We start from the raw sequence: 23,141 nt of genomic DNA, 5'->3' as shown, positions 1-23,141 counted from the left end.
TGATGATTTGATGTTTGTCATGTCCCTTTACATCTAATGAATATGATTAGTTATAGTCCAGGGTGTCTCTATAGCTACACAACACTGATGGTGCAATGTTTTTTCACATTTTAACTTATAAAATAACAGAAAAAAATGTTATTTCCTCATGTAAATAAACCAAATATATGAATGTTGATGTAAAAAAAATAATCTTTAAATTCTATCAAGGTGAAAACCCACAACGCATCATAGACAAGTTAATTTTATTCCAAAAAAATTTAACTTTCAAAACTGTCAATTTGTCAACATACAATCATAGAACAATATTGAATGTACTCAACACTTCCAACATTAAATAATAAAAAAATAACAGCCATGTTTTATGTACATTTGTTTCTGAAAGCTATGTACAGACAGAACAAAACAAAAGACAGAAGGAGAAAAATAAAAAAAAATAAAAAAAATCAACGTTTGTATCTCCAAAACTCTGCCTACAGGTACTGGTCTGGAGCCGCAGGAAGCTGTTGCATCATGGGAAACACGGGCAGCAGAAAATTAATCAAACACTGCGACTGTGACTGAGATTAAGTCATAGAGGGGGAGGAAGAGGAGGAAGAGGAGGAGGAGGCGTTAACTGGCAGCATGTTAAAGAGCGTGAACATCGCTACAACTACAGCTAGAAAAGCTTCTTCAGCGTCTAAACGTGGCGGCGGCGGCTGCGGCGGTCGATGCGTACACATAAAATCGCCTTAATATTCACTTGGATGTACTGTAAAGATTTGGAAAAACACAAGATCAGAGCTGTAACTTTGTTAATATTATCGGATCAGGCTGCAGCGACATCATCATCATCATCATGCTTTTCAAGAACAAGAGTCTTTTGAGTTGTTTTTGTTGTCGCCCAATGAGCAGAGATTAATAATTAATTAATTAATTAAGTCTCCATCCTGGGGTTAAGCCATGCTACTGTCTTTTTAGTTTATTTTCTTTTTTATTTAGTTAATATTTTGTCACAGCTAAATAGAGTCCATGCAACTCACATAAAAAAGGAGAAGAGGAAAAAAGAAAAACTAATAAAAGAAACAAAATAAAACAATTTTTTTTTTTTTAAACCAGGAACAGGTTTTCACTGGGTTTCATGTCAAGTTCACCACTGGTGTAAAGTTTCCGTGCCTTTTGTTTTTATGCAAAACAAAACAAAAAACACCCCCGAACAACACACAACAATCATTTGGTTGCTTTTTCTTACATTGGATTGTTTTGTTTTTTTTCCAAGAGCTGCAGATAATAATAGTAGTAGTATTATTATTATTTTATCTTATATTTTTCTTCTGTAATATGAAATCATGCTGAGTGTGGTGGCTCAAACCTCCAGATATCACACCTATTATTATTATTATTATTATAATTAATAATAAACACCGATTAAAATCTGTATTTGAAGTTGAAGTTGTGTGCGAACGACGATAAAGGCAAAAACACAGCACGATACAGCCAGAGGTTGACTTGGAGGAAGGAGGGAGGAGGAAGAGGAGGAGTGTGGTGGTGGTGGGACGACGACTCAGAGCTGCATCGCTTCAACTTTTCAGTCTAAACGGCAAAACAAGACAGATTTATTGTATTTTATTTTGCCTCCACGTCCAGATTAAAGCCCCCGGATTTTAAATCTGTCACATGAAAACATGACAGAAAAACTCCAAAAGTATCTCACACATGCATGAAACTGATGGTACGTTTATTACGGTGGGGGTCGTTGGGGGGGAGGGGCGGGGGCTGTAATCTCTGATCCTGCAGCTTTTAAGCTTCATCTTTCATTCTGAGGTGTAAATGAGGCTGAAAACATCAAAAGGGAGGAAGGAGCAGCGATCTCCCATCATGCACCTCTCCTGCTGTGGGAGATCACACAGTTAAACACAGCGACTAACTGACGGACTGACCCCCCCCCCCCTTCCACCACCACCACCACCACAACAGACGAGACAGATGAGGCGTCGTTCTCTGATGATGGCGGTGGCGGCGGCGTCTCTTCTGGACGTTCACACCGCGGCGGCCGGCGGCTGTCGTGGTCGCGGTCGTTTCACTTCCGACAGGTCCGGTGAGGAGTGTGTTTCTTCGGCACCTCGATGCGACAGCGGCTCCGGTCGTCCAGCCAAGGCAGCTCAAAGTTCCTGCAAAAAGGGAAAAAAACACATTTTAATTTCTTTATGAACACATTTTTAACTATTTTAGTAGAAGACTGTTTACAAATAGAGACAAGAGTATTTATTCTTAGCAGCTATATATGGTCTTAGTGATGTTTTTTGCTCATAACGTTGATTATGTATGCACTTTATCTCCTTTTTTTTCTATGTTTATTTGTTAGCCATAGAAATTGGTCTTGTTTTAATTTGTTATAGGGGTGGAACTTATGTACAAGCCAACCGGCTTCGTTCCCTCCGTGCACCATTGAATTTAAATGAGTGCTAAATAAATAAACCAAACTAGACTAAACTAATCAGTGCTTTTTAAATCATATGTTTTAAATTAAATGTGTTTAAAGTTGAGAAAAAACAGCAGGAAGAGAAAATATTTAAGACTTTTTTGTGTCTTTTTGGAAACTCAGTGCATAACTTTGAGGATTTATGAGCTGCACACACCCTGGATTAGTCAACGATTCATGATTCATTTCATACTTTCGTTAAAAACTAAGATAAAAGTCAAAAAATGTACAAAAAACACGAGATGTTGCCTGTTTCTGACACAGTAGAAGAACTTTTGGTCAGAAACGTAACAAAACATCTGAAGGTTCATTTGCAAAAACAAGTAATTTCAAAGATAATTGTTGGATTAAATGATAATAACAACAAACTGCTGCAGACTGAGGTTGTTCTGCAGCCAGGTTTTTATTTTTAATCAATCAATAATGTCTATTAAGGGAATCATCTTTTAATCATATGAGCATAAATAACATTTTGTTGATGTCAAATAGTCTGAATGACTTAAAACATCCAAAAACTGACTGACAGCTGCTTTTCCTCCTTCTCTTTCTTGGTTTTTACCTCCACTGATTAATCTTTAATAACTTTGAACACTTTTGGAAATTTGTCAGAGAGAATATCTTACAGAATCATTAATTTAAAGACGACTAATAACGGTATGGATCGTCCCATCTGAACCAATCCCTCAGTAAACGTGAGGTGAAGCAGCTCTTGACTTACTGTTGTGACAGTTTGGGCAGCGGCCGGCCGAACGCCACCACAGGCAGGAAGGGAGTGATGACGATGGTTTCAACTGGAGGGAAATAAAAAAGAATCAAGTTAAGAGTCTAATTCATCACATCAGTGTTTTTTTAATGATAAACACTGCACCAAGTGTTTTTTATTCTGGCGCTTGAACGCACCATCTTCAGTGTCGGGGTAGAAGGACGAGAGCTCCGGTTCCGTCTCCTGGACGACTTTCTTCCTGTTCATTCGCTGCTGCAGACGCTGGAACATGCGCTGCTCTCTGATTCGCTGGATGTCCCACCTGGAAACACAGAAAAATAAGAATCAAACACACTCTCTAATCTATAAAAGTCATGTGATTATAAAGATCTGTTATTGTTCTCAACTAGTCGGATCTTGATTTTTTTCATCTTCATCTTAAGAAACTATTCCTCAAGTTTCCATCCTCATCTTAAGAGACCAGAACAAAGTCTTTTTAATATCTGAATCACAGCCTTTATTTCATGTTTTATTCCTGTGCAGTAGAGGTTATTAGAGGTCAAATGTTTGACAATTCATTTTCCAATTTAATTTTACAGTGATATTTTAGACAATTGATTTTATTTTAACTCTTGTCTTGTTTTAGCTCAAGAGTTGTGTTTAAATCTCTGATTAAATAACTTTATTTTGTTTTTTTTCTCCATTGTTTTTTACCTTTTCCTCCTTTTCTCGTCCAACTCGAGCTTCGAGTGACGTTTCAAAAACACACTGTCGTCCAGAGGCTTGATAAGGGAAAAACAAATTCACATGTTACTCATTAAATGCACAGTAATATTGTATCACTCCTTGCTCCTTCAGACTGAAGCTCCCACTGTGTGATATATTGTATTTGTACCATGTTGTGCTTTGTTTTGTCTTCGTCTAAACGTTGTTTTAGTGTGAACTAAACCGCGGGACTGCGGATTGGAAATTAGCTTTAGAGCTAAATGTGGCATATTTACATTTTGTATGTTCATGAATATGCAGCGTCCCGTTGCCAATAAACAAATAAATGAAAATGAAATGAGTTGAAGTCTGCTCAGTCGGATGTGAGATTAAAGGGATAGTTCAACATTTTGGCCCAATGCCATAATCCCTATAGTCATAGGAAACTCATCAGATACACAATCCAACAACTCCAAAACGCTCTGGTGGACAAGTTGTGAGCTGCACATTCACCACTCTATGAGATAATAACAGAACGTTACCAGACAGAGTTGTTTTAGAGGCAAATACCGCTGATGCGCGTTCCCGTCAAGGGCAGTTTTTCAGCAAGCAGTCTCTGAATTTGCCTCTAAAACAACTCTGTCTGGTAACATTGTGTTATTATCTCATAGCGTGGTGAATGTGCAGGTCACAACTTGTCCACCAGAGCGTTGTGGAGTTGTTGGATTGTGTGTCTGATGAGTTTGATGAGGGAAACCAAGAAATCTCATGAGCCTCCGTAGCGTAGCTCTGAGCAGCTCGTGTCTCTGCTCCGCCGTTCTAAAAATAGCTTGCACCGACAATTAAAGGTAACAAACCTACTGCTATGACTACAGGGATTATGGCAATGGGCCAATTTGCCAAAAATGTTGAACTATCCCTTTAACTTTTTAAAAACTCTACCACAGGTCCGACCGTTACCACGCAGCCTCACCTCAGCAGCGTTGACCGAGTCGTCGTCCTCCAGCGGCTCGATGTAGTTTTCTCTCCACGAAGGAACTGATGAGCAGGGGGAAAAAAAGGGGAAAGTTAGTCATGATGAATTGTGCGTTCAGGAGATGTGAAGGATATATAGTGATTAAAGATGGGATATAGGTTAGGCTTACAAACAATCAGCATATCATGTACTACATGAGGAGTCCACTCACTGGCCACCTCTTCCTCCTTTTTAGGAGAAGTCTCCCGCAGAGGGGACAGAGGAGGTTGGTTCCAGCAACAGAGATACATCTCTGTGGTCGACATGAAGGGCAGATCTTCCATCTGGCAGCTCAGCTCCGGCTCCTCTTTGCACGGGAGCAACATGTCTCTTTCTGCCCCAGACCTCAGAGGGAGAGTCTTCTCGGGGGTTTCCTTACTGCGCAGCTCTCTTTGATTGGGGGAGCCGGGCTGAAGCTCCGGTTTCTGGGGGCTGAGCTTCGCGCTTTTGCCCCTCGACTTCTGGACTTTTGAATCTCCGAAGCAAGACTTCCTGCGTGTGGAAAACGGGAAAATTATTAAGAATCGAAAATGGATCTGATCTGGGCAGGTTTGAGACTGAAACTCCTGTTTTCTAAAATAAAACTGCAACTACGTTTATATGCAGTCAATATTCAGGTTACGGTCAACATTCTGGTTTTGGAAACATTCGGAATAACCCGTTTAATGTGTGAGCAAACAGGATTATTCCTGTATACATGGGAATTGTAATCAATTGGGATATCCCCATCAAAACAGCGAAGCACGGAGAACGTCGTGGCGCAATGTGCATCATTTCTGCTTCTTCTTCCTGTATCCAAAATCCCGGTACTTTCTACCGTCTACAAAAGACACGATGTTCATGTCTTTCACCACTTATGAAGTGATTTGTTTCCTCCTCGCTCCAAAAGTGTGGTGTTATCTTGCATTTCGCCATGTTTACAAGTAGTTCCTGGACTCAAAAGACCAAGATTCCTTGCGAATAGAACATTAAAACACAAAATAATGTTCCTTTCAATGGGGACATCCCAACCAAATATTCTGGTTAGAAAAGGAGTAACCCAGGGGTCGTATTTGAGTGTTTACATGGACGTGCACAACCAGGTTATTGCTAATATTCCGGTTATGAAAGGGTTATTGACTGCATGTAAACATGGTTTGTGTCTCAGTTCGAATACGTAGTGCGCAAATTTCGACAAGTTAGTGTCGTCTCAAATTGAATACTGGGAACTAACAATTGCCAATGTTTTCTTCTTCTCTATTTTTGTGTTTTTGCTTGTGTGTGCCACCTGTTTCAACCGCCGGTTCCTCTTACTGGAGGAAAACATGTTGATTTACATATTAATCTAATCATAGTTATCTACATATATCAGGACATTCTGACTCTAACTACACGTCAACATTCAAGTCACATCTGAAAACACACCTGTTCAGACTGGCTTACCCCTCATAATATATAGCTGATTTTACTGTTGCTGTTTTGTCTTCTCTTGTCATTTTGTATTCGAATTGTTTCATTGTTTGTATTTTAATTGTTTTTATTCTAAGGTGACCTTGAGAGACTTGAAAGGCGCCTATAAAAAAAAAGAAGCATATACTGTATTACAGGCCTATCCAGCTACATAGTGAAGAGAGCGATCATTGAGGGTGGGAAGTTTCCATCCTGTTGGTCCACACTCAACTTTTTTGACCATTATGAATGCATCATCTTGCCTTACACACTCAAAATACTTAGTGTAAGTATGGAAGTATTCAAATTGAATTGAAACACTTCGTTCTTTTTTTCCTTTTACCTCTTTTGACCTTTGCCGCCTCGACTGAAGGGGAGCGGCGTGGCCTGGTTGGGCTGCGGACTGTCCTCCACGTCCAGATCCCACATGTCCTCCTTGTCGGGGGTCCAGGGCTCCAGCGGCTGGAAAAGGCGCTTGTCACGTGGGGGGTCTTTCCTGGTGAGCTGCAGGCGACGCTCCATGCGCTCGATGCGTGCAAGCAGCTGCAAAACACAGACAAAAATATTTAACTTTAACAAAACAACATGTTATGCTGCAGAATTTGCAAAAAACGAAACAAAAAACCACTTGTACCCACCGTCTCTTTATCGGCCTTGAGCTCGTCTATCTCCTTGTCCTTGGACTGCAGCTGCTGCTGCTGCTGCTCGATGAGGTCCAGCTGCAGGAGCAGGATCTGTCGGAGGCAGTTGGCCTGCGTGTGGGGGTTGGCGGGCGTCTTCCTGATGTTCCTCCACTTGCCCTCAGCGGACAGCTCGATGGACGCCGTGCCGAGGACGCCGGGGACGACCGCCCCCTTGGCGCTGTCGTCGGCGCCGGCGTCCTTCGGGTTATTGTTCACGGCCATCTGAGGGTTATCCATGTTGTCGACAGAGAGGGGTTTACCTTTCACCGGGGTTCCCTCACCCCCCATTGGTCTGACCGGGGACAATACCCCCACAGTTTTAGCGTCTCCTTGAACGACTTCTGCGACCGTGGCAGCGAGGGCGACTTTGCTGGTCATGTAATTCTGGTCTAAGACCTCGGGTTTGTTCGGGATCTGGACGACGTCCCCCCGCGCGTCAGGACCATCGATGACCACGAAGTCGCAGCGGGTCTCCCTCTTCAGGCTCACGGGGCTCACGGTGCCGGCGGCCCCGCCGTGCGTTCTGTCCAACTTGATGGCGTCAGTGCTCTTCTGCTGCTTGGATGATCCCGTCTTTGGAAACAGCGTGGATCTCAGGGTCATGGCGGACGCACACACACGCGCACACACTTGTCATCCTGCAACGCCTCGGCGATGCAATCCACCCGCAGCTATGTGGTTCCCATGTGAACTCAGCGGCGGGTGTCCTGCACAAATAAAAGAGAATATTTAGTTTTCCATTTTATTCTCAGATTTGTTTTTTTATTGTATATTACTGATCAGGGTTCCCACTCTTTTCTTAAAATCATTTTCCAGCTGCTACTTTATGACAGACATGTTATTACACCGCACACAAACACATTTCCCGTCCCATTCATGCTGTTGTTGTTGTACCTTATTTTGTACATTTAACCAGTTTGTTTCTATGTTTATTCCTCTCTCTCATTCTGTCTGTGGCTCTAACTTTAACTCTTACATGCTTAGAAATTATGACAAATTTATCATAGAACACCACAAAACCACACCCACTCCAGCTCTCTGCTGCTCCGCTATCTGCCACTCAGCAGACAAGACAATATATAGGTTGAATACTGAAAATATTCATCAACTGAAAGCCTCTAGTTTTCTCATTAAACACTTTGTAAAATAAATCCTTGTCTGAAAAAGTCAAACAAACAGAGCTCTGGTAGCTGATGTCAAAATGTGATAAATAATTTTCCAGGACAACTCAAGTTTTCCCTGGACATTAGACTTTTTTTCTCATTTTCCATGTGTTTTCCATGACTGGAGAATTGATCAACCATTTTCCAGGACACGTGGGAAACCTGCTGATGTTTCTATCCTGTATGTGTCCTACTCTCATGATGCTATGGACCTCTCTCCTTGGGATGTGTCTTTAATAAAGTCCACCGATATCCATCTATTATGTAACAGACTGGTGTTGTGTTATTGCTGTTGGATGTTAAACTGGGAGTTAGACATATGTACAGATTGTGTTAACACTTGTAAAAACCGAGGGAAACTGTAGCAGCAGCAGCAGCAGGAGAGAGCTGATCCATCCATCCAACTTTGCATGTCTGCAGCACCCACACATACACACAACCTTTATACAATAACAAGACTTGGAATTGTGAACAACCATATACATATATTTACATTTTATCTACTGTCTATTATCAATATGTTGTCAATGCACTTCATTTCCTCTCAGGAATTAGGCTATATTTATTATCTACTATGTTGGTTTTTTCCTTTTACTTGGCTTCAATGTTTGTTTGTTTGTTTATTTATTTGGGATTATAGCGGTTGCACTTTATGGAATATAGATTGTTGTTAATGTTATCTCGTTGTTTTATAATATAACAATGACAATAAACTACTGAATTGAATCTTTTCCCTAAAAATCCCCCCTCCTCCTCCTCCTCCTTCTCCACCTCCTCCCTAGGTTTTTGAAATTCAAGCTAAGCTACATTAGCACCGTTAGCACCGCGATGCAAAGACACTAAACACCCGAGACAAACTATCCCGGGTTAGTTAGATAGTTAGCTCCAGCCTGGGTTGTTATTGTGAGTCAGTGTGTGTCTGTGTGTGTGTGTGTGTGTGTGCTGGACTCGGGAGTGGCTGTGTAAGGACACAGCTCCTCCATTTTGGTTCTGGCGGAATCGTGAAAAACAATAACAGCTAACCCAGCTAGGTGGCTAACAGCTAGCTAGCCGGCTAGTTTCACCAACAACAACAAAAAAATGCGCCACCGGAGCGAAGCGGCTCAAACCACCGCGTCCTAACACACTTAAAATAAACACACACACTCGTTTTCACAAACCTCATATACATATATATGTGTGTGTTTGTGTTTATGGGGCTTACCTCCTCGACTATAATTCAAGTCCACCTGCAAAGTGACTTCATGTTCCCTCCTCAAGACTCGTTTTAAAGCGCCGACTACTGCGCATGCGCGATGTGCTGCTCAGGCTGAGGCCATTTCTTGCTTCTGTACTGGTGCTGTGAAGGTTTTTGATGCAGAGCGAAGAGGAGCAGCAGAGGGAGACAGAGGACTACGGCTCAAACTAATGCACAACGTTTATATAATTATATAAATAATAATAATAAAGTTGATTTATAAAGCAGTTTTCACAGACAAATGTCACAACGTGCGTTACAAAGAACGATTCAGCAGACCACAAAACAGACACATAAAATAATGATATGTACAAAGAATAAGTAGAGCAAGTAAAGCAAAAGCCTAAATAGAAGTGTTGCTTCACCATTTGATAAAACTGTACAACTGGGTAACACATGACATGACATGAGTAACATCTCTCCTTGCTCTCATACAAATTACTGATTGTTTGCATTGATTCCTCACAGTGGTTTCTACACTTCTATTAAATTTAGCTACTTTTTTTTATATACACAAGAACCAACTGAAAAATGAGAAAATAGAGCTCAAACAGACTGTTAGAAATAAAATAAAATAAAATAAAATAAAATAAAATAAAATAAAATAAAATAAAATAAAATAAAATAAAATAATAATAAATAAATCAAATAAAATGAAATAAAATGAAATAAAATGAAATAAAATGAAATAAAATGAAATAAAATGAAATAAAATAAAATAAAATAAAATAAAATAAAATAAAATAAAATGTAAAAAGTTGTAATGCTCGCCACGACACCAGGGGTCGCTGTGAGACAAACCGTTGACGTCACCGACAAACAGGAAGTAGTGTATTTCCTGCCAATCAAAATGGAAACAGTTGTACGGAATTTAGCTCAAATGTCCTGAAAATCTCCAGAAAACTTGTATTTTTGGACATTTTTTGACTTTGATAAACAGTCGGTTGTGATTCTGATATGAAACGTTACCGGAGAAACTCGGTGTTGAGCGCAGAACCGTGAATGTCGGTGAACTACAGTCACTGTAGTAGCTAGGTTAGCTTCAATAAGGCTAACGCTAAAGTTTTATTTACTTCATCGAAATTGTGAAGAAAAACAAAACACACGTAGTTTAGATTTATAAATCTTTTTAACTTTGTGACCGGACAGCTGCCAAAATGCACCGGAGAGGCGTCGGAGCCGGAGCTATTGCCAAAAAGAAGCTAGCTGAGGTAAAGCTGCTGTTAAACCAGATGTGTTTTTACTTTGTTTTAATAACGTTTAAAATATCTGACATGTGACTTCTCTTTATTTTCTATTCAGGCCAAATATAAGGAGAGAGGAAATGTCCTTGCTGAGGACCAGATTGTCCAGGTAAATAACACGTTTAATGAATCTGTGAAATCAAAATAGAGCTTCATCTGGAAAATGTTCAAAATAAATCTGGACTCACATGTAAAATAAAGATAATTCACTTTTGCAATGCAACACTATGTTTCTTGACAAATGTTTACATAATATGCCACATTATTTAGAAGGAGAAAAATGTTTTTAGGCTATGTCCTGCTCATTGTTGCCTAAATGCATAAATATTCAGAAACAGAAATGCAGCAACAAAAAAAAAATCTTTTTCTTTTATAAGAACACTTAAATCCACTGTAGGTGGATCAAACATTTAATATTTATCATTATTTTGTGGTTATTGACATTTTCAGGGGCATTCAGTCTCACTTTTGTGTAAAAAAAAATGGTTTAAATGTGATTTCAAATGACGTAAAACTAACATGAATACAAAATGTACATTTTAACACATCTGATGCTTATAAAACCATTTTCTGGTTGTTTATTTTCATATATTTAAAAAAAAAAAAGAAGAAGGTTTTTGCTTCATTGATAAAATCATTGATTGAATTGTTTGTTTTGCTCCCAGATGTCCAAACAGCTGGACACCTTCAAGTCCAACCTGGAGGAGTTTGCCAGCAAACACAAACAGGAAATCAGAAAGAGCTCACAGTTCAGGGTTCAGTTTCAGGAGATGTGTGCCACCATCGGAGTCGACCCGCTCGCTTGTGAGAAGAATCCTTCAGTATATAATTTTAATATATTATAGTCATAGAATATAAAGTTTTAACATATATAATTCCTCCTCCTTTTCCCCACAGCTGGTAAAGGTTTCTGGTCTGAGATGCTCGGTGTCGGCGACTTCTACTACGAGCTCGGTGTGCAGATCATTGAAGTGTGTCTGGCCCTGAAACACAGAAATGGAGGTGTGTGATTTGTCATTGAAAACTGTGCGATCAACTGTGCAAGATGATGAATATGAATACCACCTGTGCTTATTGCTTTGAAATCACTGTAACATCCTTTTTCTTCCAGGGCTCATTACTTTGGATGAGCTCCATCAGAGAGTCCTGAAAGGAAGAGGTAAATACGCCCAGGACGTGAGTCAGTAAGTATCACTTATCTAATATATTATAATTAAAGAGCTCTCCATTATTGGTCTTAGCATCATATTCGGTTATTTAAATATCAATATTGATTAAAATCCTGGCACATGTGCTTCTCAGAGACGACTTGGTGAGAGCCATAAAGAAGCTGAAGGTGATGGGGAACGGGTTCGGGATGATTCCTGTCGGTGGTTCTTACTTGGTGCAGTCGGTCCCGGCGGAGCTCAACATGGATCACACTGTGGTTCTCCAGCTGGCCGAGGTGAGACGCAGCTCCTGGGTTTAAGGGCAGGGTCAACATTTTGGCAAATTGCCCCATTGCCATAATCCCTATAGTCATAGCAGTAGGTTCGATTAAAGGTAACAAACCTACTGCTAAAACTATAGGGATTATGGCAATGGGCCAACTTGCCAAAATGTTGAACTATCCCTTTAAACTGTTTAAAAAAAAAAAAAAGATAAGTGTGGGATTTATTTTCCTGTGGGTTTTTACTCTGTAGAAAAAGGGATTCGTCACAGTGAGTGAGATCAAGGACAGCCTGAAATGGGAGAAGGAACGAGCGTGTCACGTCCTGGTAAGAGCACGTCAGGCGCTTTATGACAGTTCAATGTTTGATCCCTGAACTCTGGACACAATATCTATATGTCTGCTTAGAATAAATGATTAACAGACAAGTTATTTTGTCATGTACAGCTACTGGAAAATGTGATATCATGATAAATAATTCAATTCTAATTAAAAAGATGTTAATTTACAATCTTTGTGGGGTTAAAGAAAGTTAAACTCATGTGAACTCTGTAGGAAAAACCCTTCCACTCATATATCCAGGGAAAACCCTCACTCCTATGTATCAATGAAACAAAAAAAACTCCCTTATTCTCATATATCCATGAAAAAACCCCTCACTCTCCGTCTCGTACTCTCGTGTTTCCAGGATCACCTTCTGAAAGAGGGCCTGGCCTGGTTGGACTCTCAGGCATCCGGAGAAGCTCAGTACTGGCTGCCCGCTCTCTTCTCTGAGCTCACATCCCGTGACGTCACACCGGAGGAAGCCAATCAGATGACACCTTAAGAAGAAAAAAAAAAGAAAAAAGAAAACAGGACGATGTGCTGGAGCTGCTGACAGTTTTAGAGACATGTTGGTAAACAAAATGTGCCTGGTGGGACGGAGCATGTGATGGAGTTGGCTGCTTTGGGAGGGAGGGAGGAGGGGGGAGGAGGAGCAGGAGGCGGGGTAGGGGGGTAAACTCCCTTTGAGATCACTTTCTGGACACGAGGAGGGAAATCTTCCCTCAGCGACCTCTATGCAACGAGTGCACTTATGTTTTTGGCTGGAAGCAGCTCGACTCGACTTGACACTGCAAATGAAACTCGGAGTTCGGCCTCCTCTTGTCTCGTAGTCATGGTGGATGGGTGTTTATTCATTAATCGATGATGTAATTGTTTCATTCTCTCATGTACAAACATAAACTTTTAAAGAAAAGACAACACAAGCTGCTTTGTACCCGTTCAAACTCCCATTTTATTTATTCCATCAACCCCAACCGCTCCATTTCCATTTTACATACAACAACATTTAAACAGATTATCAGAAATTCACTTGTTGCATCGCTCCCTCTCTCCAACATCGTCCACGTTTAAAAACAGATTAAATAAACAGTTGAATCAGTCGAGCCCTCTGGCGGCTCGTTAAGTGCAAAGCTAAACAGTTGTGGTAAATGTTTATTATCATGTGCCATGCTTTTATTTTAAATTACAAAGTCATTTACTTAAAGGACATCGACGTGTTTAAACATGTTTTTACTCATTTACTACAAACTTCACACGTTTGTTAAACCTCCAGATGAAGTCGTTAATTTCAATGAAAAACAGTGAAGATCAGACCTGTGTTACTAATTAGTCATTAATTAGATTACCACTTGTTAAAGCACAAGCAAATTTTAATGTCTTTCTTATTAAATGGTTGTCAACAGTCCACACATACAAAGTGCAAGAGTTGCAGCATGATACACATCCAGTGGACTGTTAACAGCGATTTAACAGAAAGAAAAAACATAAGAAATACCATTAATTAAAGTATTAATGAGACTTTTTCCACTTTTTATTTAGGTAAATCCATGCACCAGGGTTTAGACAACATTTATAAACTTATATTGATATGTTAAGTTTTTATAATTGAGCTCCAGATTGTCTCACACTGTCTCTGCTGTGTGTGATAATGTGTTTTAAACCTCCTCAGTCACTCTGCTCTTCAAAACGAATTCCTGTTCGATGACACGATAACATCTGACCTACATAAACCACCAGGACCTGGTGTTCACTGTGGTGGGTGGATTATGTAACACAGGCAGCTTCCACATCTCCGTCTGAACTCCTGTTATCAGACTAAAACTAAAGACTTATTTGCAGTAAATGAGTGTAAACATGCAGAAACATCAGTGTGTGTGTGTCGTCCTGTCCCGTCCCGGTGCAGCAGCAGCAGCAGCAGCAGCTCTTTCTCTCTCTCTCTCGGCTCTCACACCTCGTGGCTGTACACGTGATCCTCGAACACCGCCTGCTCCATGTTGTCACAGATCATGGTGCAGAAAGGACACACTCGGTGGCTCTGCTCGTGCTGCTCCAGTTCGTGTCGGGTGATGCCAGGGAATCTCTCCTGGCAGTGACGACACTCCAGCGACTGCTGCGCCGCAGAAATAGACACGCGGCGGCGTTACGAGGAGGTAACACAAGAGGCAGCGGATTAGGTTTGAAGTTCCAGACTCAGAAATAAGCAGTAAACATCCCAGTCACTCACCCACCCCCCCTGTCTTCTTATACTACTGATGGAAATGCTTTAATATTCTTAGGCAATGTCCACAGAAATGACTTAAACTGATCCTAAATCTGCCTTATTGGACGTTATTTAACAAACTAGTAGCACTTCATAATGACTACACATCACTAAGCATTAGTTAAACAATATTAAATACTTCATTCATCAACTATGATGCATCCTTTCTACACTATTAATAATAATTATTAACAGTTATAAATGTTTCACTCAACTAGAATAAAAATAAATCTGTTAATTCAACAACAACATTAGTTCATGTCTGTATCGGTGCAGAATTAATGTTCAATGACACTTTATAAATCATCTAGTGAACCACTGACGTCTTCTCAACAACTGGTTTGTAAATTAATATAATGCTTAATTTATAAATGATGATCCTCCATAATTTATTAAGGTGAAAAACAGATTGATTAAAAACATTATAGATGAAATTATTAATCCAGGGTTCAACATTTATAACTAAATTTGCTACTAAATAGTATCAATGTAGGAAGAACGCTTTATAAAGGATGAATTGAGTATTTAATAATGTTTTAATAATGCTTAATAGTGTGTAGTTATTTTAGTGTCGACAAATTTGATGTTTGTTTGAGTATCAACATTAATATACAACATTTGAAAAAAACAAAAAAGAAAGAAAGTTCTCACCTCTTCCTCTTGTTCTTCAGTTCCTGCAGGAAAAGAGAAATGTGTTAAAACCAGGTCGTTAAAACTATTTAGTATTTGTTCATGTTTTATTCTAAGGCTGCAATTTAATGATTCATTTCATTCATTATTGTTTGTTTTCTTAATGAATCAGTTACTAAGAGACAAAGAAAACTAAGTTGGATTCACATTAGAGGAGCTGAAACCAGAACATTTAATCTTTTAAAAACCTTCAGATTAAATTTACTGTTTCAGCTCTTTTATAACTACTATATAATTAATGTTTATGGACAAAGCGCCTGTTATTTTTGTAACTCATCAGTTCCTTTGTGCGTCCAGTAGACGAGAGATGCGAGATGTTAAAGTATCAGAACCAGTTTCTCACCTATGGGCTCGTACAGCTGGTCCGAGTCCTCGGCCGCGTCCTGCTGCCACGCCGGCGTCGTGTCCTCGGCCGTCGAGGCGTCGTCATGCTGCTCGTACGCGGAGTCGCCGGGCGGAGCGGCGTGCAGGTCGGAGTAACCTCTGCGTAGTCCCTCCAGGTCGCTCACCAGTCTCTGACGGAATAAACAACCAGCGTTAACCCTTTTGCAGTATTAGTGCCAAAAACGTCCACTAGGGTTGCTGCACGAAAACTAAATATGCATAAAAGTCATTGATGTTACTAATCTAAGACTTATCCAAGACTGTGATAACATGAAAAAAAAAATCTTTGTCCGATCACTTTTTATATTGAAAATAGCTCATTTTGTGTGTATTTTTTCCCATATCAGTGACTTCATTTTTTAAATTGGCATTCAAAGGGTTAAAATTTAGATCTTTTTTTTATATTTAGTAGTTTTGATCAATACTGAAGTTGATTAACAGATTTATGCAAAAAAATTTGAAAAAATTTTTTATCCGATATAGTTTTGCAGCAGTCAAAGTTAGTTGCCAAAAACAGCCACTAATACCGCTAAAGGAAGTTTTTTTTAACGCTGTATAAGAAACAATGAGGGACAGACGGACGTTTGATTGTGACGTGTTTGTGTGAACGTACCTGGTTCTCCTTGATGAGCTCGTCCTTCTCGTGCTGCTCCAGCCTCACCCTGCGCTCCAGATCCTCGACGGCCGCCTCTCTCTCTGCGATCGACTCCCGAGCCTCGTTGAAGAGCATCTGACGGATCATCATCCAGGAGACAAGTGTTTATTTCCAAAAAGTCCAAAAGTTACACATGGATTATATTTCAGTTTGTCCTCAGTTTTGGTAAGGGATACTTCACCCAAAATCGATAATCCACCAATCATCTCCTCACTGTCATGCCAAGGGAGGGTTTGGAGAACTTTCATAGTTATCAAAACACTTTACCTCCATACTGCTCGTCTGTACTGACCCAAGTGTCCTGAAGCCGCCACATGAAAAAGTTGTTCAGAAAAAATGAATGTGATCTCTGTTTTTATCCTTGTTGTAGCAGTAGCTCCCAGTGGCTGTGTTGATGTTTGTGCACATAAGCAAGATTTGCTGCGAGATGTTCTTCTGTGTTTACATCATACATCCAATGGTTTACAACGATGAACGAACATCTGCAGCAGTATGGAGGTGTCTGGATGTTTCATAGTGTGTGTTTTGGACGATTCAAAAGTGAACTCTATCCGCCGCCATTATATGAAAATCCGTTGCCAGTCGGACCCCCTCTGGAACTCCTAAAGCGTTTAATGACTCCTAAAGTTCTCCAAACCCTTCCTTGGCATGACGGTGAGTAGAAAATTGGTGAATTATCGATTTTGGGTGAAGTAACCCTTTAACTAACTCATTTCATTTTCTTTGGCCTCCTCTTAGATCATAAAAGATCCAGATGAATCTTTGATGAAATAAAATAAAAGACGACTCTTCACTTTACCTCGAATTTGCCGCTCTTCCCTTCCTCCTCCTCTTTCATTGTGCACATGTTGTCCAGCTGTTTCTTGATGTGCGCCCGTTCCATCTCCAGATGTTCCACCCGTCTCCGGCCGTTCTTGGACTCCTCCCTCTCGGCCGTCAGCTTCACCTGAGCGTCCTGCAGCTGTCGGGCCAGAGTCTCACACTTCACCTGCAGAGGAGGAGGAGGAGGAGGAGGAGACGACCAAACACCTTGTTACCTCTCCGCGTTTGCGCCCATCCAGCTCTCTGTCCACACTCTCTGTCCACACTCTCCATGGTTTAATGGGGGCGGGACTAGATAAGCTTTTGCTTCTCCCGCTTTCCCTTTCGGCCATGTGTATGTATTATTTGAACTAAGATGAATTGTGATGATGATGATTTAAATTGACATGCCCGAAATAAACAAATTGATTGATTGATTGATTGATTGATGGTGGAAATGATTACCACACACAAAATACTGCGGTTTGCGTGTGTTGTCATTTAGTGGGTTACTCTCAGTAGATCATTTTGTGTGCGCTAACCAAACACGCAAAAGTTTACTAGGAGCACGCAATTTAGCGCCCCTTATCTTAGTAGATCCGGCCCTCAGTCTCTAATCACCACGGTAACAAGGTCTCGTTCTCACCTTGAGGTCGTCGTCCGGTCCGCTCGTGTCCCGTCGTGTCTCCGGCTGCGTCTCCAGCCTGCGTCTCAGCTCCTGGTTCTCCCTCCTCATCTCGTCCACGTTGTGTGTGACGCTCTGCAGCTTCTGCAGCTCCGCGCTCAGCCGCTCGTTCTCCTTCCTGCTGCTCTGCAGATCCACCTGCAAAAGGTACGACACACACCTTTTTTATTTTTTTGATAGTTGTTTTGTGTCTCTTTGCAGCTCTTCAGAAGTTCTGCATCTTATTTGGTCACCTGTCTCTCTTTCTTTCTCCTTCTCTCTCCTTCTCTCTCTATAGTTTAGCATTTAATGCTATTTTGTGTCTCTATTTGTAGTTATGTGGTTGTTTTCAGTCTTTATTTGGGTAATTTTTCATCACTTTTCAGTCATTTTGAGTCTAGTTTTCAGTAGTTTTATGATTTTTTTTAATTGTCTTTTGTGTTTCTTTGTAGTTGTTCAAGAAACTTTTGTATCTCTCTGTCTTTATTCTGTTTCCAGTCATTTTGAGTCTATTTTTTAGTCGTCTTATACTTTTTTTAAATGGTTGTTTTGTGTCTCTTTGCAGCTCTTCAGGAGTTCTGCATCTTATTTGGTCACCTGTCTCTCTTTCTTTCTCCTTCTCTCTCTCTAATTTAGCATTTAATGGTATTTTGTGTCTCTATTTGTAGTTGTTTGGTTGTTTTCAGTCTTATTTGGGTCATTTTTCATCTCTTTTCAGTCATTTTGAGTCTAGTTTTTAGTAGTTTTATGATTTCTTTTATTGTGTTTTGTGTTTCTTTGTAGTTGTTTTGCATTTTTTTCAAGAAACTTTTGTATCTCTCTGTCTTTTTTCTGTTTCCAGTCATGTTGAGTCTATTTTTTAGTCGTCTTATACTTTTTTTTAATGGTTCTTTTGTGTCTCTCTGCAGCTCTTCAGGGCTTGAGCTTCTCTTTATGTTCGTCTCTTTCTGTCTTAATCATCTCTGTGTGTTCTGAATGGCCATTTTCTCTCTTTGTGGCTGTTTGATGTCTTGTTTTGGTCATTTTTCTTTTCTTTTCAGTCTCTCTGTAGATGTTCGGTCTATTATCTTTCTCTTTTTACTGAGCTCTGAGACAATAAAATAACAATATATGTAAAATAAGTGTAAACTCTCAGAGCTATAGATGTTTTTTTTACCTCCAGGATGTGGATGCTGTCTCTTGTTTTGACCAGTTCTCGTTCTGCCTCTCTCAGTTTGGAGTTCAGCCTAAAACACATAAAAAAAAACATGATGTGATCAGTTCTCATACATATATATATATAATTATGGTTTACAGAGGAAAGCTCAGACTGGACTCACTTGGAGATCTCCTCGCTCTGGACGTCCAGCTTCTCTTTCAGCTCCTTACGCTCCTCCTTCATCTGGTTGATCTTCTTCACAGCTCGGTCGTATTTCTCCTGACTCTGTGTCCGGAAATATTATGAATTATTACATTTAGAATAAGACGAGTTATAGTCACAGAAGAATAAATATGATAGATTTTTTGTTTGTTTGTTTGTTTTTTTACCTCATGCAGACTCGCTGATCCGTCGAAGCTCAAACACTCGCTCAGTTTTCTCTTCTCGGCTTCATTCTGTTGTTGAATCTCCAGCTGCTTCGTCGCCTGGACCAACATCTCCTCCTGGTACAAACGTTACCTCAGTTTCAGTTTGATTTTAAAACACAGAGTTTAGATTTCACATGTAAATATAAAAAAACAAACCTTTAAATTGTCCATTTCCTGTCGTTGCTGCTGCACGGTGCTTTTTAAGTTTCCATTCTCCTCCTTGAGCTGCTGCAGCTCTCCGACCAGCTGACTCCTCTCTTTCTCTTTCTGCTCATTCTGCCCCTGAACAAACCAACGACATCAAACATCAAAGTTCAGCTCTTATTTACTCATTTTCCTCTGTTGCACAATAAACAAATGCATTCACTATCATTGCACAGTGTTGCCGCTGTTGTAAATCAGATAAGCCGACCTTCAGGACGGCGGCTTCTCCTCGTTCCTTCTCTAAAGCCCTTTTGAAGTTCTCCCTCTCCTCCCTGGTCTGATCCAGCTCCTTCTGCAGCGAGGCTTTCTCCCGGTTTCTCTGCTCCACCTGGTCATGGAACAACAAAGTCGAGTCAGTGCAAAGCTGCGTTTACTCTGGAGAGACACAGATCTGTTTACATCAGAGGTGGGAATCAGAGCATTTACCAAAATAAAAGTAGCAGCACCAATGCACTCAAAAAAATGATGTGTTAAAATCTTTCTTTCAGATTAAAAGCACAAAAGCAGTTCCATCAAGTTTTGTTAAATTCCTGCTTTCAAAGTAAAAGCACAAAAGCGTTGTAATCAAATTTTGGTATAGGATTCTTCTTTAAAAGTAAAAGCACAAAACTGCTATTATCAAAATTTAAGGTCTCATCGTTTCAAAATAAAATATAATGGAGTTCAATAAAGTTGTATTATGACAATACATGATAATAATGTATTTGTTCCTTTATCTAAATCTGGAAAATCATTAGTTAATGAATTTATTAAATAAGAAATAGTTGAGTAAAAGTGAATTTTCTGCCTCAAAATGTTTGAAGAATAAAGTAAAAGGAACTGAAATAAAGTAAAGTATCACAGAACAGTATGACAGCACAATAAACAAGTTTTTGAATTAAATCAATCATGTGAGATTTAAATGCTATCACTTCCTGTCTCTTATCTTATCTAATCCTCTCCTTTCTGGTCTAATCTCTTGTTTACACCGTCACTGTTTTTCCTTCCAGATCTTTCTTTACGCTGCGTTCGCTCCGTACGTACCTGCGTGGTGATGATGAGGAAGTCGTCTTCGGTGCTGCTCTCTGAACTCTGCTCCTCCGGCGTCTTGAAACAGAAAGGCGTGCTCGCTCCCCGCACCTGACACGAGCTGTCGACGTAACAGAACTGGTAGAACTCGATCTCGTCCTTCGGCAGGTAGTACTCTGAAGAGACAGGCAGATACAGATTAACCATCAATTATGAATTATTCAGTCTATAAAATATCTTACAAATGTGAAAAATTGCGTCTCTAGTTACTGATATTCACAATTCTTACACTTAAGAAGATTTTTTTGACCTTTTCCCTTTAATAATCTATTGATTTATTGATTGAAAACTGTTGCAGATTAACTTTTTGTCAAGATAAACTCTATCTGCTTTCAATACAGCACTGATTAACACTCTGTTTAGGTTGTGTTCATGTCAATAGGCCTATACGTTTTCTCACAGCAGATATCAACACACTCTTGTCTGTACTTTGGTTTACTTGACTCATCAGTCTGAGTCACAACTTCACAGTCTGATAGATTTAATTTAATAGTAAATTAGTTCTGGTTAATTATCATCTTTAATGTTATTGTTTACATCTGTGCAGTGTGATAGAGACAAACTCTTGATATGAGACCTCCTCTGTCTGCTCAACCTCCAGTAGATCACATGAAACAACAACTAAATCTGACCGTGTGATGAATCTGTGTGTGTGTGTCTGCAGATTAGATCAGATTTGTTCTTAACCTGTTTACACATCAGACGAGTCGACCACAGTCTCCGCTGTGCTCTGCTCCCAGTGTTCATTATAAACATGACATAACAGTTTCAGCTGAAGTGAAACCAAAACTACTGTTTCTCCTCCTCACCCTTGAACGCAGCCTGCATGGTCACCGTCTCTTCTCCGGCTCCATCCTGACACAGCTCCGCCCACACAAAGGTGTGGTAGTCCTTCGTTGTGCTCCACCCCACCTGTACAAGGAGAAGTTTTATTAATAAAAACATTTATGCATGGGCATTAAATCCACCACAGAAAGAGATAAAGTGATGTGACTTTGAATTTGTCCTCAGTGTCAATAATCAAAAAACTCAAAAATATTAAAACTATAATGAAACTAAATCATATCAAACGGCCACTGAGACACCTAGGGAGTGAATTTACGCAGGATAAAAAAAGTCCATTGTCCAGGCAAAAAATGAAGGTTCTCAAGTTTATTCTCCGTTGGCAAACAAACAAACAAACAAACAAACAAACAACAATGGCCCTTTGCCGCCTCTCTTGCCCTGGTAAAAACCCTGCCCTCCCAGATGTCTGGCTCACCTGTGTCTGCCTACCCATATATGTAAACAGCTACCCAGTACCTTCAAAATAAAAGCATGGTTCAAATACCCATATTAACTCAATCGATATTAAATATCATAAACAAACTAAAGGTGTATTCCCCAAATCTAAACCACAAAAAATAACTAAATAATAGGCTAAGTGATTAAATAATACAAAAGTGCTGACAAATAGCTCCGACACTCACCTTGAAGATGCCCACCCAGTCCCTGCTGTTGGGCTGGTAGGCTGCACTGAGGCTGTAGCGGCAGGTGATGTCGGTGGCCGGGGGGTAAGAGTGCGGGATGTCCGTGAACACCACCTGGGAGTAGGTGCAGGAGGCCGCCGAGGGGTCAGCTGCTGCTGCTGCTGCTGCTGCCTCTGATGAGGGTTTCTCCATGCTGCAGGCCGCGGCTGCCAGAAAACACATAAGACATGATGATGAGGATGATGAAACAACATCTGAGAGTGAGTGAAGAGAGCAGCTGCTGCACTCAGGCCTCAGCGCTGACAGGAAAAACAACAACAACACCGATGTGTTTTCATTGGCTTCCCACTTCCTGAGGTTGGACAGGTCTCTTGTTTGTTTTCTTTTGCTGAGCTTTTGCGCACTTTAAATTCAGCGCTCGCTTCTTTTCAAGCTGATTATGCACAGATTATTAACTTTAAATCACTTCATATCAATAATAACACTCACCCTGACAATACAAACCCTTCACCTGTTATTGACATTTAATCTATTATTTAAAAAAAAGTTTTATAGGCAGTTGTTGTTGGTCGAGAAACAATAGCGTCAAAAATACAGAAACCGAAAGTAATCTACACAAAGACCGTAAACAAGACATTAAATATAGTTTATACCTGATAAATAGCAACAATTAATGCTCAAGCTTCTCTTATAAACCTAATACGGTGATAAAATATTGAGGAAAAAGTATCAAACTTACAGATTTACAGTCTCTTGTGACAGCGCCGAAGTGAACGCACCGCTGGCCCTGGACCTGACTGTGCTGCCTTCACGTCCCCTCGGATATTTGTACTGACAGTTCCCAAGTACGTCACAGTTTGGAGAGGGTAGCTACACTCTTATAATACATGTCTCCAAAATAAGCCTTTCGTTTTCTCAAATAAAGTAAATATTGCAGTAACAACAAAATAAATACTCTTACTCTTAAAGGTTTTCAAATTATTTAGAA

The 23,141-nt window shown here is 40.1% G+C and overlaps 3 protein-coding genes across 6 annotated transcripts; 1 reads left to right on the top strand and 2 right to left on the bottom strand.

The window, feature by feature from the left end:
• Positions 1-1,843: 1,843 nt before the first annotated feature.
• msl1b (MSL complex subunit 1b) lies at positions 1,844-9,483 on the bottom strand. 2 transcript variants are annotated; one of them, XM_085761442.1, is made up of 9 exons: positions 9,363-9,483; positions 6,951-7,702; positions 6,656-6,855; positions 5,015-5,376; positions 4,843-4,907; positions 3,879-3,946; positions 3,362-3,486; positions 3,180-3,252; positions 1,844-2,150 (listed from the first exon to the last, which is right to left on the bottom strand). In XM_085761442.1, exons 2-9 carry the CDS (start codon positions 7,596-7,598, stop codon positions 2,060-2,062), a joined length of 1,632 nt encoding a protein of 543 aa, XP_085617568.1. In that variant the 5' UTR covers positions 7,599-7,702; positions 9,363-9,483; the 3' UTR covers positions 1,844-2,059. The 2 variants fall into 2 exon arrangements, with proteins under 2 accessions (XP_085617568.1, XP_085617569.1); XM_085761443.1 differs by having other exon boundaries at positions 1,955-2,150; positions 5,057-5,376.
• Positions 9,484-10,222: 739 nt separating this feature from the next.
• Positions 10,223-12,920, top strand: snf8 (SNF8 subunit of ESCRT-II). Its single transcript, XM_085760771.1, has 8 exons — positions 10,223-10,606; positions 10,698-10,748; positions 11,305-11,443; positions 11,537-11,641; positions 11,751-11,823; positions 11,942-12,083; positions 12,322-12,396; positions 12,757-12,920. Exons 1-8 carry the CDS (start codon positions 10,553-10,555, stop codon positions 12,892-12,894), a joined length of 777 nt encoding a protein of 258 aa, XP_085616897.1. The 5' UTR covers positions 10,223-10,552; the 3' UTR covers positions 12,895-12,920.
• A 1,015-nt stretch (positions 12,921-13,935) lies between these two features.
• On the bottom strand, positions 13,936-22,995 carry calcoco2 (calcium binding and coiled-coil domain 2). 3 transcript variants are annotated; one of them, XM_085760766.1, is made up of 15 exons: positions 22,893-22,995; positions 22,154-22,359; positions 21,494-21,596; positions 20,640-20,800; positions 19,825-19,944; positions 19,569-19,694; positions 19,374-19,487; positions 19,166-19,269; positions 19,003-19,072; positions 17,829-18,005; positions 17,181-17,369; positions 16,340-16,456; positions 15,686-15,857; positions 15,304-15,326; positions 13,936-14,502 (listed from the first exon to the last, which is right to left on the bottom strand). In XM_085760766.1, exons 2-15 carry the CDS (start codon positions 22,343-22,345, stop codon positions 14,338-14,340), a joined length of 1,833 nt encoding a protein of 610 aa, XP_085616892.1. In that variant the 5' UTR covers positions 22,346-22,359; positions 22,893-22,995; the 3' UTR covers positions 13,936-14,337. The 3 variants fall into 3 exon arrangements, with proteins under 3 accessions (XP_085616892.1, XP_085616893.1, XP_085616894.1); XM_085760767.1 differs by having other exon boundaries at positions 13,936-14,499; XM_085760768.1 differs by having other exon boundaries at positions 19,166-19,263.
• Between the last annotated feature and the right edge of the window lie 146 nt (positions 22,996-23,141).

Source organism: Trachurus japonicus, chromosome 19 (genome assembly GCF_045865225.1).
Source record: "Trachurus japonicus isolate A0001 chromosome 19, Traja_1.0".
NCBI classification, from domain to species: Eukaryota; Metazoa; Chordata; class Actinopteri; order Carangiformes; family Carangidae; genus Trachurus; species Trachurus japonicus.
The sequence above is the reverse complement of the archived record's forward strand: the minus strand, read 5'-3'. Positions and strand labels throughout refer to the sequence as shown.

Bases quoted from the DNA above. Each gene is read 5' to 3' on its own strand.
- msl1b (XM_085761442.1), bottom strand. From the start codon at position 7,598: ATGACCCTGAGATCCACGCTGTTTCCAAAGACGGGATCATCCAAGCAG. The intron at 6,856-6,950 runs GTGGGTACAAGT...TGTGTTTTGCAG, and splicing joins TCAAGGCCGATAAAGAGACG to CTGCTTGCACGCATCGAGCG. The intron at 5,377-6,655 runs GTAAAAGGAAAA...TTCCACACGCAG, and splicing joins GGCGGCAAAGGTCAAAAGAG to GAAGTCTTGCTTCGGAGATT.
- snf8 (XM_085760771.1), top strand. From the start codon at position 10,553: ATGCACCGGAGAGGCGTCGGAGCCGGAGCTATTGCCAAAAAGAAGCTA. The intron at 11,444-11,536 runs GTGAGAAGAATC...TTTTCCCCACAG, and splicing joins CGGAGTCGACCCGCTCGCTT to CTGGTAAAGGTTTCTGGTCT. The intron at 12,397-12,756 runs GTAAGAGCACGT...TCGTGTTTCCAG, and splicing joins AACGAGCGTGTCACGTCCTG to GATCACCTTCTGAAAGAGGG.
- calcoco2 (XM_085760766.1), bottom strand. From the start codon at position 22,345: ATGGAGAAACCCTCATCAGAGGCAGCAGCAGCAGCAGCAGCAGCTGAC. The intron at 19,695-19,824 runs GTCGGCTTATCT...TGGTTTGTTCAG, and splicing joins GAGAAGCCGCCGTCCTGAAG to GGGCAGAATGAGCAGAAAGA. The intron at 15,327-15,685 runs GTGAGAAACTGG...CTTTTCCTGCAG, and splicing joins CCAGCTGTACGAGCCCATAG to GAACTGAAGAACAAGAGGAA.